The following is a 13,797-nucleotide window of genomic DNA, read 5'->3' as shown; positions in this document are numbered from 1 at the left end:
TTAATTTCTTAAACTAAAAATAGTCGACGGATGTATAATGTATGTAAAGTTCATATATAATGTGTGTAATCAATATATACCGGCTAGAAAAAGTGAAGCATAAAGCTGGCCGGCTATTTGTGCAAAATTAAAAGAAATACTTGTTCACTTTTCTTTTAATTTTAAATTGAGATGTTATACGGGCCAGGTTAAATCTCGCAAGGGGGATTATATGTTGGGCTTCATTCAAATATATCCTGCTAGATTAAGTGGTCAACCATTTAGTGGCCAGTTACAACTGAATTTGCCAAGTATATATCATGGTTCCCAACTATCCATTACTTTGAGAGAAAGTAGTAGAAAACTAACGAGGTTAACAAGACAATAGTGCATATAATTCAATTCATTGCAAATTCTGATTGGCAGACACATTTTCAGCAAAAGCTATTATCTCTAGCACAAAACTTCCAATAGACTCCATTATTCAGCATGTTCTCATGAGTTCAACTCAACAAAAAGGCTGGCCTGAGGATGTAATCCAGCATCCTTCAGGGACAGAGCAAGCTTCTCTGAACCATACACCGTGCGGGGGAAGTTAGACACGAGGCTGTATCTCTCAACCTCCAGGCATCCCAGAGAATCAACATAGTCATACAGAGATTGTATGGTTGTAGTACAATGAAATCTCCTTTCCTTGCGCTCACCGGTAGGAAACCTTACCAAAACCTGAAGGATACAAGAAAACAACAAATAATTTAATCATCTGCGAAGTAGGTATTTCTACTGCATTCAACATATGCGGTTTAATGTCAAGGTTTCCTCTTTGCATGCTTAAAACCAACAGAAACAACCACATATTTACGGTTATGATATATACTGATAGACAGGTAAATAAGAGAACCAAGACCAAGATGATTACTTGAGTAACATCAGGACCCTTTTCAGGTTCAGGGCCCAGTGACAGTAATTTCTCCTCACGCATCTTAGCCAATGCAGCTTCTCTTTCAGTGGCTTCACGGGCTGCTCTTTCACGAGCCTCTTCTTCCTCCTTTCTCTTCCTTTCAGCTTCAGCAGCTTCCCTTTCCTGCCGCTCTTGCTCTTCTTTCCTCTGACGCTCTCTAGCCTGGTATAGGACAAACAGTTACTTTTTCCCTGTTCTCAAGATTGAACTTGTAAAGCCAATTTAGAACCTAAAAGTACTTACCTGATCAGCTTCAAGCGCAGCGCGATAAGCGGCATCCTGCTCCTCCCTCAAACGTATATTAGTTCTCCTTTCTTCTGCTTCAAGCCTGGCAGAAAAAAGCACAGGTGCACTTTCCTCAAGCACCCTTTGCAGTGCAGTAAGCAATTCTTCAGGAGATTTTGGTCCCTCAACCTGCATAGTGTTCATCAGAATATAATTTACAAGACCTCAAACCAGTGCAGCAAGTTTGCTGCCACAAAACATCAAATAATATCTGGTATGATTTTGCACTACTTTTGGTATATAACGTAGTAAATACAACTAGATTTGGATTTCGCCGACAAACGGAAAAAAGCTTGCACAGCTACTTTTAGCCAGATAGCTAAGCAGGATAAAGCACTAGAAAGGAAGTACAGAACTAACAAAAACCACGGGAAAGAATGTTCACATGATATGTCCCAATTAATGACAAAACATTTCCAATTATGTCAAATAGACTAAGCCAAACCGCTAAGCAAAAATACAACAATTGCCGGACGCTAACCAGTGCTAATCAATGCTATGTTTTTTAAGACAATTACAAGGGACAAAACGAGAAGCAGAGAGACCACACTCAAGGGCTTAACTTCAAACCTAGGACTTCAAACATCATTAACATATTACCTATACAAAGGAACAGGGAGGTCAAAGCTCCGTTTCCATGAGGGTAATAGAGCACAGCAATTCACCTTTTAGCTAGAAAACCACTACCTTTCCTCCTAGATTAAAAGATAACAACAGTAAACCTAAGCAAACAAGGAGTACAGATATGCTTAAGGCGACCCCACACAAGCAGCTAAACCGAGAGAGAATAAAGCTTCTCATCTGATATTATTTCTTGACCAAAAGATCAGACTTAACAGAGCATCTTAACACAATTCACGAATACAATTTTGACATTGTCATATAGCAGCAACAAGGAATACCACATGCTTACCTCTCCAACAACCTAATTAATGAAGCATGGAACAGGATGAAGCAGTGTGCTGGAAGAATAAAGAAGGATCAATTCACTTCAATACAGAGATAACAGTGTGTTCAACGATAATCCTTTGGTGCTGAAAACCGGCGCTTTTAGGAAATATGACATGATAATACTCGCCCTTTTACTCACTTAAGGATGGATAAAAAAGTGAAAGGTAAACTTTAGGCTTGAGATTTAGGGGAAAAAGTTTTTATTTCTGATAGAAGTAAATTCAGATATCTAAAAAAGATAAATTTTCTACCAGAAAATACTTCAAGTGTGCCCTATTGTCTAAAACAACTGAAAAGTGATATTTTTAAAAAGGCGAAATACATAGATGACCCCTTTAAGTTGTCCTCAACAATCAACTGGACACCTCAACAGACCTATTTATCTAGTAGACACCTCAAGTTATTTTTCAGCGCATCTCTTAAACTCTTCAAACTGACGTGGCAAAATACGTGTACTACACTCGCGTTGCAGCAAGTGAAGCCTTCAAAAATTGTATTTATTTTTTTAATTTAACTGGTGGAGCCCACTTATCCTCCCCCTTTCTTCTCCAAAATTTTCTTCCAATGTCCTCTGCACCTTAACCCACTAATCTCAACGCCACACTTCACCATGAAAAGGAAGTCCCAGCACAATTTTCAGATGAGCAAATCCATTATTTAAAAAAAAACTAGAAATTCAACATGAAATGGTTTTAGTTATGAGTCAATCAAAATATATGTTTTTTTGGATTTTGATTCCATGTATTTCAATTTACAGATAGGTTTATCTAGCTCCAAATTCCAATAAGCGGACGTTATTTTCTTACACAAGAACACCACTTATACTCGACGACCACCTTCAATTCACCGGCCGGATCTCCATATTTTTTCATCCTTTTGAACAGTAATACTCTTAGACAACACACCCAACTAGTATTTTCTCACTGTTTCCACCACCTCTCCGCCTAATAACCACCGGACTACTAATCTCTTCAAGTCTTCTTATTATGGCGGGCTATGAAGAAGAAGAAGAAGTTTGGGCTGAGGGAGAAGGAGGGGAAGACGGTCCAATTTGGTGGAAAGATGGCCTGTGGTGAAGAAGAAGATGTTTGGGGGAGAGGAGGGGTCTCATTTGGGTTTTGCTTTTTTATTAATATTGTGTTTCTCTTTTCCTTTTCTATTAATATAAGTTAGATTTTTTTAAGAAATTACGAGTGTCATCTTTTGATTTGTTAACTTTCCACATCATTCGCGAGTGTAATTCACCCATAAGATCTGCCAGGCACAAGTGTGCATAAGACACGTTAAAAAATAACTTGAGGTGTCTACTAGGTAAATGGGTCTATTGGGGTGTCTATTTGATTGTTGTGGACAACTTAAAGGGGCCATTTATGTATTTCGCCTTTAAAAAACTACATGCAGTATGTGTGCCACCATTGCTAGTCAATGTCGGGATGAGTGGATTCTTGCGACAAAAATTACAACGAGAGGGTGGTAAAAAACTTAACGAATACTAAGGTGAAAGAGACAATGAAGCGTAAAACCAAAGTGGGCAATAATGTGCAAAAATTGATAAAACCGCTTCTAACAACAACCGATTTCATCACACTGAGTACATAGCATACAGGGGTAAAAAAAAAATAGAACCTTGATACTTAGAAATACTAAAACCTTGTTCCGACAATGATAAAAGGAAGCTTGTGTAACAAAGTTTGTTTCTTTTTTACGACAGTTTTAGACATCATATCAGTAGGAAAATCCTTCTATTTTGATTAATATATTTCCTATATGATGATGTTATGAGTTGAGCTTAAATGAAGAAATGAGGATTCATATAGCTGACCCAACTTGTTTGGGACTGAGGTATTGTTGTTAGTAGTGGTGTATTTATATATTTCATGATATTCAAGCTGGTGCAAAAGGTGTAACTATGTGGATAAGAAAAGAATGAGGTAGAAACACAGGATCCACCATTTCTCTTTCTACTTCAAAGATTACTATTTCAGCATAACAAAGAGGGACACAAGTCACAACCATATGACACCTACATACCCAAAATCACAAAAATCAGCTGACTGAGCATACAACAGTTATTGCACTTAGATCATTCTCTAACTCTAGAAAATGATTCAAAAGGAACTTTTGTATACTAGTACAACAGTAGTATAGAAGTTAACAGAAATAACCAGACAACTTAATTGCAGTCAGGTAAGTAACTATACTTCAATCCCATAGACAATTAGATCCTCTTGAATTTACCAGCAGTTCTATTCCAAATTCTCTCATTTCGTCATATTTTATTAGTGACAGAAGAAACCGACCATATGCTCTGTGTGTGGACAAATAGACATCTAGGAAAATTACATTAAGCTAGGCATTACTGATTTCCGCACTGACCTCATTACTTATTAGGAAACAAGTATCATATAAAACAAAGTATGGCAAATTGAGGAGTGCTTTATGATAAACTAAGGTGGTTGACAAATTGTTCAATGTTGTCATTGCTTTGTCTCGACCTGACAAGTCAACCAAAGTCCTTAAATCAAATCATGCCACACCATTAAGTACGAAATTATATTTTGACATGCATTGCTCTCCAATGTCCTATGTGGTTAATAAGCTAAAGACGGCTCTATCATGCACCAAAAAAAAAAGGAATCAAAGATTTGTGAACACCCCCAAGTTTAAAAAAAATTTCCAAGCAATCCCTAGTTTGTCCAAGATTGTGCTGATTGCTTTCAAGTTACTGATCCAAATTCAATCTAGAATCATAATTTCCCTCATCTAAAGCTAGTCTTTGACTAAATAAAGCAACTTTAAGCCAGGATTTAATATGGCATTCACTTCAACTAAAGTATTTCCCCGAAACGAGTTAGACAAGATACAAACAATTTCTAGATACTATTTCCATTATGAGCTCTCAGTCAATCCAAATTCATATGCTAACACTATATCGACAACTTGCAAAGCAATATAACAACACTTGCCTGATACAGACCATTTCTAGAAATTGTTTCCTTTATGAACTCTCTATTAATCCAAATGCATACACTAACAGAACATTGACAATTTGCAAAAAACAAAACAATCATATTATTAAAATCACCTAACAGACTTCACTGTTTACCTGCTGAAGCAGAGCAATCCTCTGGTTTGTCGCAGCCATAACAACAGCACAAAAGGGAAACCTTGACGCCTTCAAGCTATTACTCATCTTGAAACCTTCACTAGCTCTAATACTCCCACCCCAGGAAACAAAATTCTCATTAATAAATGCCACCAATGCCTCATTGCACAAAGTCCTTTCACAAAACATAGGCGTATCCGGATGCTCAGGCGAATGCAAATACACAAAAAGCAGCTTAAACTCATGCCTAGACCTCTGTAAAGCATCCATAAAACCTTCAGCAATAAAATTCGGCCTTATACTCCCAAAATCCCTCTCAAAAATATTCACAAAATTCATTGCCTCTGAAGCCGATGCAGATACAGATACTAAAGGTGACGTGGACTCGCCATTACGGCCCGAATTGAGCCCGATCATTCTCAACGAATAGGAAAGTACACCTCCCGCAGCCCATACACCAAACCCTAAAGCACCAGAAATTAACCCTAGACTACCGGAAATGATGGAGAACGGAAGAGTAATAATTTTCCAAGCTAATCCCGGTGGTTGTCCGGCGGTTCCACCGGTGACGATACCGGTTTCTGCCGGTTGTAGATTCGTGCTTGTGGTGGGTTCGGAGGTATAGTCAGTGGCAGAGTGGTGATTTTCTGAAGAGTTTGATGAGGTAAAAGTAGAGATCGCAAGTTCGAGATCCCAGCCATGAGCGGCGAGGATTTCAGTGCACAAATCGGTGTCTTCAACACCTGTGATCGCTTGAAAATACGCTATTTTATCAGCTACATCGCTCATTTTTATCGTATTGTCCAATTCAATTTGAATTTCCGGCTATATTTTACTCGCTATGTAAAATTGAGGGATAATGATCGCTCTGTATTCTTCTGCGAAGTGTTTGATGAAATGACAATTACAGAAATCGCGAAGCTTCTTTGCACTGTTATGGTGTTGGATTTTATCAGTTTTACCCGACGTTTGAGTCGCCAGAATATGATGTGTGAATCATTGATTCTATTTTATAGCCAGAAATGCCTTTTACATCCTTTGGAATTACGAATTTGCCATTCTCATGTGGGGATGTTATATTGGTCTCGTGGAAACGGCCCCTCGGTAGAGGTAAGGTCTGCGTACATATTACCCTCCTCATACCCCACTTGTGAGATTATTCTAGTAAGCGGCATCAAGAAGAAAATTCTTTTTTCTCCAAGAATTTAGTTCAGGAGACAAGTAGAATCTCTTCATTCCATGATTCGATGAAATATCTTGAATTTTATGTTGAATTGCTAGGTGTATGTACATGTATCAATCAAGTTAATTTTGTTCTAGTGGGATCAATTCAATAAAAGAAAAAAAGCAATTCGAGTCCGTCTTGAAACAATTCATTGCATTTTTTCCTAGACTTCTTGAAATCCCTTGTGGGCTTACGAAAAGAAAGATATCCTTAAAGAAAGCATTATACATGAATAAGAGTAGGCTTGCTTCTTTCAAGGACGAGCGGAATACTTGACCCAGGAAATACCCGAGAAAGAGGGATCTCCGAGATCCACGGGAGATATGTCTTTTGTATGTGATGAAAAGGTGTATGGGATGTTGTTGTTGTATGTGGGAATGTTATATTACTATTTGAAAAGTCAAATAATTTTTTTTTTAATGCCATTATATTTTTTATGCAAATGATTAAATATTATAACTTGTTAATTAATGATTTATCCTAATGCCAACTAGACAATAAAGATGAGATAATATCTGGTAAAGATTCATTAGGGCCAAGAAACTCACATCTCATATGCGAGGCAAAGGCTTCAATCATGAACCATGAGCTATATCAAGCACAAATTTTTTCGAGTCACCTATCTCAGATACATGCAACCGGCTATCTAACCACTAGCACTCTATCACTATTCACAACCAAAGATATAGTTCTACCTCTCGTGACTTATAGTACTTTACTATCTAATTTCTAAATATGAGAATTTTATTTCAAAAATCTAAAAAATCTATATCCAAATCCAACTAGCTTCTCGGAAAGGGTCCGGATCCTGTTGCCGAAGCTCATTATTCCAGGTTTCGTGTATCAATGCTTCTAAATTAGTGTTAAGGGTGTGGTCGAAGATTAGGCTTGACTGACTGACTTTATTGTTGGCGTAAAATTAGTTAATTTGACTTTCATCCTCCGAAAAGGTTCTCATAAATTGAAACAAAAAGAGTGTATTATTTTATCAAGCTTAGTTTAGTTATCTTTAATTAAAAGAATTAATATCAATATTTTTTCAGTTCTATTTATATTTAGTATGAAGATGATATGAGCTAAGCTTCGATGTTGAATCAAGTAACACGCAGTCACATATAGAGGTGACAAAATGGTTAAAAGAAAACAGTTATCCACTCATATTATCCGCTAAAACTTGGGTTGGATAATAAACTTTTTAAAAATGGGTCCAATATGAATAAGAACCACATTATCCATTTAGAAAATGGATGACCAATGGATAATTAATGAGTTCAACTTTTACATTTGTAAAATATTAAATTGGGGGTTCCTTAAGTTTGGGAGACTAGTAATTCTCCCAAAATGGATCATATTCAAGAAGTCATAAATAATATCCGGTTACCCCGTTTTTTAGCCGTATCAAATATGTATCGGTCGGATAATTTATCCGTTTTTGCATTATCCGTTTTCGACCCGAACCATATCCAACATGATTGCGCATGTTTGCCACCCCTAGTCACATACAACAAAATTGAAGAGAATACTTACCAGAAAATTTAATTACACTAACAGCGTCTACGTGTAAAGTACATTACTACATTAGGAACACGTCTTCATGAGACATCCAATGACCAAAAGGACACAATTCAAAAGTAGAACCAAGACTTAAAGCATTAATTTAAGTATCACGTCTGTCTCTGTCCACTATGTATCTAGAAAAATTATAAGTAACAGAGAGATCTTTGCAATTTAAAGGGAGCTTTAGCGTAGGTGGTAAAGTTGCTACCATGTGACTAGGAGATCATGAGTTCGAACCGTGGAAACAGCCTCTTGCAAAAATGCAAGGTAAAGCTGCGTACGATGAACCCTTGTAGTCCGGCCCTTCCCCGGACCCCGCACATAGCGAGAGCTTAATGCGTCGGGACAGGAACTCTGGAAATACATGAAAGAATAGTCAGTTATTCGATTTCCTTAATCAGAGGCTTGCCCTCATTTTGTACTTTCTCCATTTTCGGAAGGTTTGTCTTACTCCCTATGACATCCACTAGTCGGCTCTTCTCTGCCTCGACAATGGCTGCTAAGGAAGACCATGCTTCTCGTGGCTGCTCGTGAGCCCAGCACATTATAAAATAAACTTTCCTTTCAGCGGACTTGAGCTTTGTTTTGATTTCAGAACTTCTGGACTTGCGAGGCTTCTCTGACTTCAAATCCTTCTCTGCATGTTGAACTAGCCTCCTTAGATCGCAAAGTAAGCAAACTACGGCTGGACCCTCGAGATGAAAAAGGGCTATTGTATCATTGATTAGCCCCAACGCAAATTGTAAGCCACCCATGTGTCTGAAAGCCGGTGAACACGTTTGCTCCAGGCAATGCGATAGAGCTTCCAGCAGTGTCTCTGGTTGTCCCCCTTGACCAAGAACAGAAGAGACGCTCAACAAGACCGTGGCTGATCCTATGGGATCTGATTGCCAGTCACCATTGTAGAGGCGAAGAGTAAAGCAATAACTGTACATGATGTCAACAAGGTGAATAGCCAATAAAGGGGATGGTTTGGCTGCACTGAGCTTACAAACTGAGGGTAATGGAGAGTCGGGGCCAAGTGGAATGCCGTGTAAAGGACCACCTTCTATGTCATCTTCTGAAGATAGAGCTGCATCCTCCCTCACAAGTGGCTGGACTAATTGAGCTCCATCCCGACCAAGAGATATATTCCTGGCAGAAGGCTTCAACCACCATGGTTCCCAGGGTTTAATCAATTTGCTTAACTCTCCTGAGGCCACGGCTCTTTGAAAATGTTTCCTTTCTTCAGCAGATAGATCATCAAAATTTATCTCCTCCCCTGCAAATAAAAGGAAGCAGCCACCACCCCATCCCCGATCAGAGAAAAACATTAGTTGTAAGGACAAATAACCCAGCTGCACCCCTCCCCTGGAGCCCAAAATGTAAAAGAGAAAAAGAAACAGCAACAGAATATGATATTTCAGGAACATACCAGATAGAACTTTTTGAATAGTCTCCTCAGACAATGGGGAATCTGATGCAACAAAACCAATAAGCGAAAAATGAAGTTAAAAATTGCATAGCAAAATAAGAAACCTTAATTCATTTTGTCTTCAATAGTAACATGTTATGTCAGTTCTTCAATTTCACCAACTTTGTTGACAGTATGATAACCTGGATGGAGTATCCTTATCAAGAAAATGAATAATAATAATAATAATAATACATTAAAATAATAAAAATAAAACCTAGAGTGAGTATCGTACAAGATTCATTTGAACATCCACATCCCAAAGCAATGCAATACATGGAATACAAGAAGAATCCCGCAAAACAAAACTTCTTGAGCAAATCAAACTTTCCCCCTTGTTGTAAAGTACAACAAAAATTGTATCAACATAATTTCTTCTTTTACTGTAAATAAGCGGGGCTTAGTGCACAAGACTGCCCTTTTTTAACAACAACAACAACAACAACAACCCAGTGTAATCCCACAAGTGGGGTCTGAGGAGAGTAATATGTACGCAGACCTTACCTCTACCCCGAGGGGCAGAGAGGCTGTTTCCAGGAGACTCTCGGCTCAAGAAGGCAACAAGAGACACTATATTAGTACTATCAATAGACTCATAATAAAATAACATACAATACCATAAAATCCATAACATAACATAAATACCATAAAATAACAAAATAACAGCAATATAAGAGATATAGGAAATACGAGAAAGATGTAAGGTATACTAATAAACAGCAGATAAAGCCCATCATCAGTAGCTGATCAATAGCATCCTAAGACTAATTCCTAACTGACTAGTCTCACTCTAGTGCGCTGTAAAAAGAAATCATAATTTCCCCTAACCTACAACCTTAATGCTCGATCTCCATAATTCCCTGTTTAGGGTCATGTCCTCAGTAACCCTAAGTCACGCCATATCCTGCCTGATCACCTCTCCCCAATACTTCTTAGGTCTCCCTCTACCTCTCCTCGTACCCACCACAGCCAATCGTTCACACCTTCTCACCGGTGCATCCGTGTTCCTCCTCTGAACCCTAAGACTGCCCTTTTTTAAGATTGTAAAAAACAAAAACAATACTCCATACTGCTCCTCTAAACAAATAAGATAGCAATACACATGCCTAATAATTAATGAAATGTCATTCTTAGGAAATGCATCAAGCAGGAACAAAATTCATTATTGCAGACAACACAAGCAATGCTTACCATCTTCATCCATGGTGTCTGCTTCATCTTCTGAGTGGAATCGTTTTAGTATGTCCAGCATTTTTTGCTTACTTCCCTCATCTGATTGTAATTGTTGTAGTTCCCCCATGACATTCTCTCTCATAAAGGATTCAGTGCAACGAAGACTATGAGACTGCCAAAAATACCATTAAGAAAAATCAGGAATGATGAATAACAAGGGTCTCCACGACATATTGGACTTATAGCCATTCACAGGCTAATAATAACAACTCTCAGCATAGGCAGACTAGAAAGATATAGTAAACTGCAGAATATCACCTTCTTCTTTTTCAAGCTTCTTCACTACAAGGAATGAATCTCTCACTCACCTTGTAACAAGGAAGAGAGCAATACCGGGTATTACATCGAGGGCAGGTATACTGCGAAAATTGCTTTTGACAACTGCACAAAAAGTAGACGTTGCTATTAGTTTAGCCAAAGTCCACTCACAATTTTGATAGACACGTAACTTGCTAACCATGAAACTATCGGATTTTCAATTTCCCTATTATAATGAATGAGTGACAGGAAAGCTAGTATAGGAATCAATGAAACCACATGCATACGCATACCCACAACAGTTTCAACCACCTAACTACAACTTTGCTTTTGGTCTTACCAAGATTACCTCAGAAACCAATACTTCTCACGTGCCTAGCATAGTAGATTGTCAAATAGGCAGGTTCAAAACATAGATGATGACGAAGTCAACATATTGGGCTAAGTGAAAAACTTCTTGTATCTCCTAGCATCGGCTACAATAGGCAGGAGCTATATAATAAAAGAAATATGTAGGTAAAACTTCCATGTTAATTGAGTTCAAATCCAGGAATTGATTCTCAATCATAAAATGATGCCCCTTTCACCTGAAATAATCTTTTCAACCTTCACATATCCCACAATGAAGGAAAAAACATATTCGATGTCAATACAATCAGAGGAAAGTATTAGATTTTGTTTAATTTTTTCTAGGGAGACTTGAATAACCCCAAAAATGAGGATTTTTACTTGAAACTGTCAAGTAGCTTGTTCAATTTTCAGATGGACTATTCAGTGACATGTCTGGTCGTCACTTCAATCACTCAAATGCTAAACCTGCCCCCGTCCATATTTGTACAAGCATAATATGTAACTAAGCTAGGCATTGTCTAGGCGCTCTAATATCCCCGAATAGGGAACTAGTCAAATTGTTAAGGCATGACGAAAAGTTCATCCAAGATACATCCACATAAGTTCCACTTGGTGAATTTTAAACAGGTCAAGCGGGTTACCAAGAAGAAAATGCAACTTTTGAACCTATTAGGTATACGCAATTGAGCAGTGAGCATTCTGATCCTAGAATGTACAAATCGCAATTTGAACCTGAAGTTTCAAATCAGTAGCTTTGGTGCTATGAGACATTACCAATGCATGATTTCATTCTGTTTTCGTCTGCTTGAGCCTAGGGTTTTGGGGTAGGGGTAAGGTATGCGTACACTTTGCCCTCTCCAGACCCCACTTATGGGATTTTATTGGGTTGTTGTTATTGTTGTTGTTGTTGTTGTTCTTTTTTCCTTAATCAAACCATAATATTACTAATTTATACAATCAGCCCAATTGCTGGCAAAGTTAATAATTTGTGACAAAATTGTTGTTGATTTTCAAAAAAAAACAAAAAAAAACTAGAAAAGCCACAAGAAAAAAAAAGCAAACAAAAGGGGCATACTTCGAGCACAACAAGTCAAAAACCAAAATCAATAATAAACCCATTGAGGGTTGAGCAAAAAAAAAGCTCACAACTTGCTAAAGAAATTAAAATTAAACTAAATTAAGCAAGATTAAGAAACTGATATTAAAATCAAAGCAAAAAATACGTCATACTTACACCCGACAAATTATACGGGATGACGAGTTCAACTGGGACGAACTTGAGGCTGCCTCGGATGTTAAAATTGTCTCACCCATAACAAACAATTAAAGCAATAATTTAATTCAAGAGAAAAGATCAAAACTATGAAGCAGTACCTGACAGGAAAAATTTTACATGGGAGCAAAAAAAAAAAAAAAAAAATTCCTGCACTTCTCTGGAAACCCCGCGAAGGTTTTTTTGTAAGGAAGAAGATGACGGGCTTCTTACTTCTGAACTCCAGTGGGGTTCCGGACTGGGCCATAGCGGGTAGACAAACGGGCTCAAAGTTATCGGGCCAGGAAATAGTGGGCGAAGTGCACGAACAGCCGTTTTTAGGAGAGCAAATTTCATTTATAGCCACTCGGGCCAAACCTATAACATCCGGTAGCCCAACATTACAATACACATTTTATAGCCCAAAATAATTCCAGTGGCTAGCCCAAAAGTACTGCTTTCTACCTTTTTCCTTCAGCAATTCGAATTTTTGTTCTGTGATTTCTCGATTGAGCTCTTCAGTTTCTCGATTCTCTGTTTGACCACATCGTTCTCGTGAAGAAGCTGGGATTTCTTTTGCTCCAGTGCCGCTATCTTCTGTTTCAGTACAGAGGTTTTCGACGCAACATCGGATGTTTCGTCGACGGCGATCCCCACCGACGCATCGTCATAAACCTCAGTCGTTGGTAATGTTTTCATCCGCCATAATCAAACATGAAAATAGTAAGCAAAATTGTTGAAAAATGGAGAATAAATAAAATTACAGTTTACTTCAGCAGCCAAAAATACAAAAATTCTCCTCGGAATTTGAAAAACTAATTCGAAAATGAGTAGATCTGCAACTGTGAACAACTAATTTTTGACCACACCCAAATTTTATACTGTGAACAACTAATATATATAACATATTTGATCTTGGAACAGAAAGAAGAGAGGCGAGGGGGGGGGGGAGGGAAAGAAAAGAAAATGGCATTTTTCAGGGTGAAATATATTCTGGACAATCTTACAACAACAACAACCCAGTATAATCCCACAAGTGGGGTTTGGAGAGGGTAATATGTACGCAGACCTTACCCCTACCCCGAAGGGTAGAGAGGCTGTTTCCAGGAGACCCTCGGCTCAAAAAAACAACAGTAGCCGATATATTAGTACCATAAAAATGCATAATAAAATAACAGCAATATAC

The 13,797-nt window shown here is 38.0% G+C and overlaps 2 protein-coding genes across 3 annotated transcripts; both read right to left on the bottom strand.

Moving 5' to 3' along the window:
- Positions 1–336: 336 nt before the first annotated feature.
- LOC104240195 (plant UBX domain-containing protein 10-like) lies at positions 337–6,268 on the bottom strand. The gene is made up of 4 exons (XM_009794980.2): positions 5,283–6,268; positions 1,184–1,354; positions 899–1,102; positions 337–705 (listed from the first exon to the last, which is right to left on the bottom strand). Exons 1-4 carry the CDS (start codon positions 6,069–6,071, stop codon positions 475–477), a joined length of 1,395 nt encoding a protein of 464 aa, XP_009793282.1. The 5' UTR covers positions 6,072–6,268; the 3' UTR covers positions 337–474.
- A 1,762-nt stretch (positions 6,269–8,030) lies between these two features.
- LOC104240194 (uncharacterized) lies at positions 8,031–12,886 on the bottom strand. Of its 2 annotated transcripts, XM_009794978.2 has the most exons (5): positions 12,594–12,886; positions 11,059–11,131; positions 10,709–10,862; positions 9,479–9,520; positions 8,031–9,325 (listed from the first exon to the last, which is right to left on the bottom strand). In XM_009794978.2, exons 1-5 carry the CDS (start codon positions 12,671–12,673, stop codon positions 8,445–8,447), a joined length of 1,230 nt encoding a protein of 409 aa, XP_009793280.1. In that variant the 5' UTR covers positions 12,674–12,886; the 3' UTR covers positions 8,031–8,444. The 2 variants fall into 2 exon arrangements, with proteins under 2 accessions (XP_009793280.1, XP_009793281.1); XM_009794979.2 differs by lacking the exon at positions 12,594–12,886 and having other exon boundaries at positions 11,009–11,129.
- Between the last annotated feature and the right edge of the window lie 911 nt (positions 12,887–13,797).

Source organism: Nicotiana sylvestris, chromosome 8, assembly GCF_000393655.2.
Source record: "Nicotiana sylvestris chromosome 8, ASM39365v2, whole genome shotgun sequence".
Taxonomy (NCBI): domain Eukaryota; kingdom Viridiplantae; phylum Streptophyta; class Magnoliopsida; order Solanales; family Solanaceae; genus Nicotiana; species Nicotiana sylvestris.
Note: the sequence above shows the minus strand (reverse complement) of the source record. Positions and strands in the feature narration are given on the sequence as shown.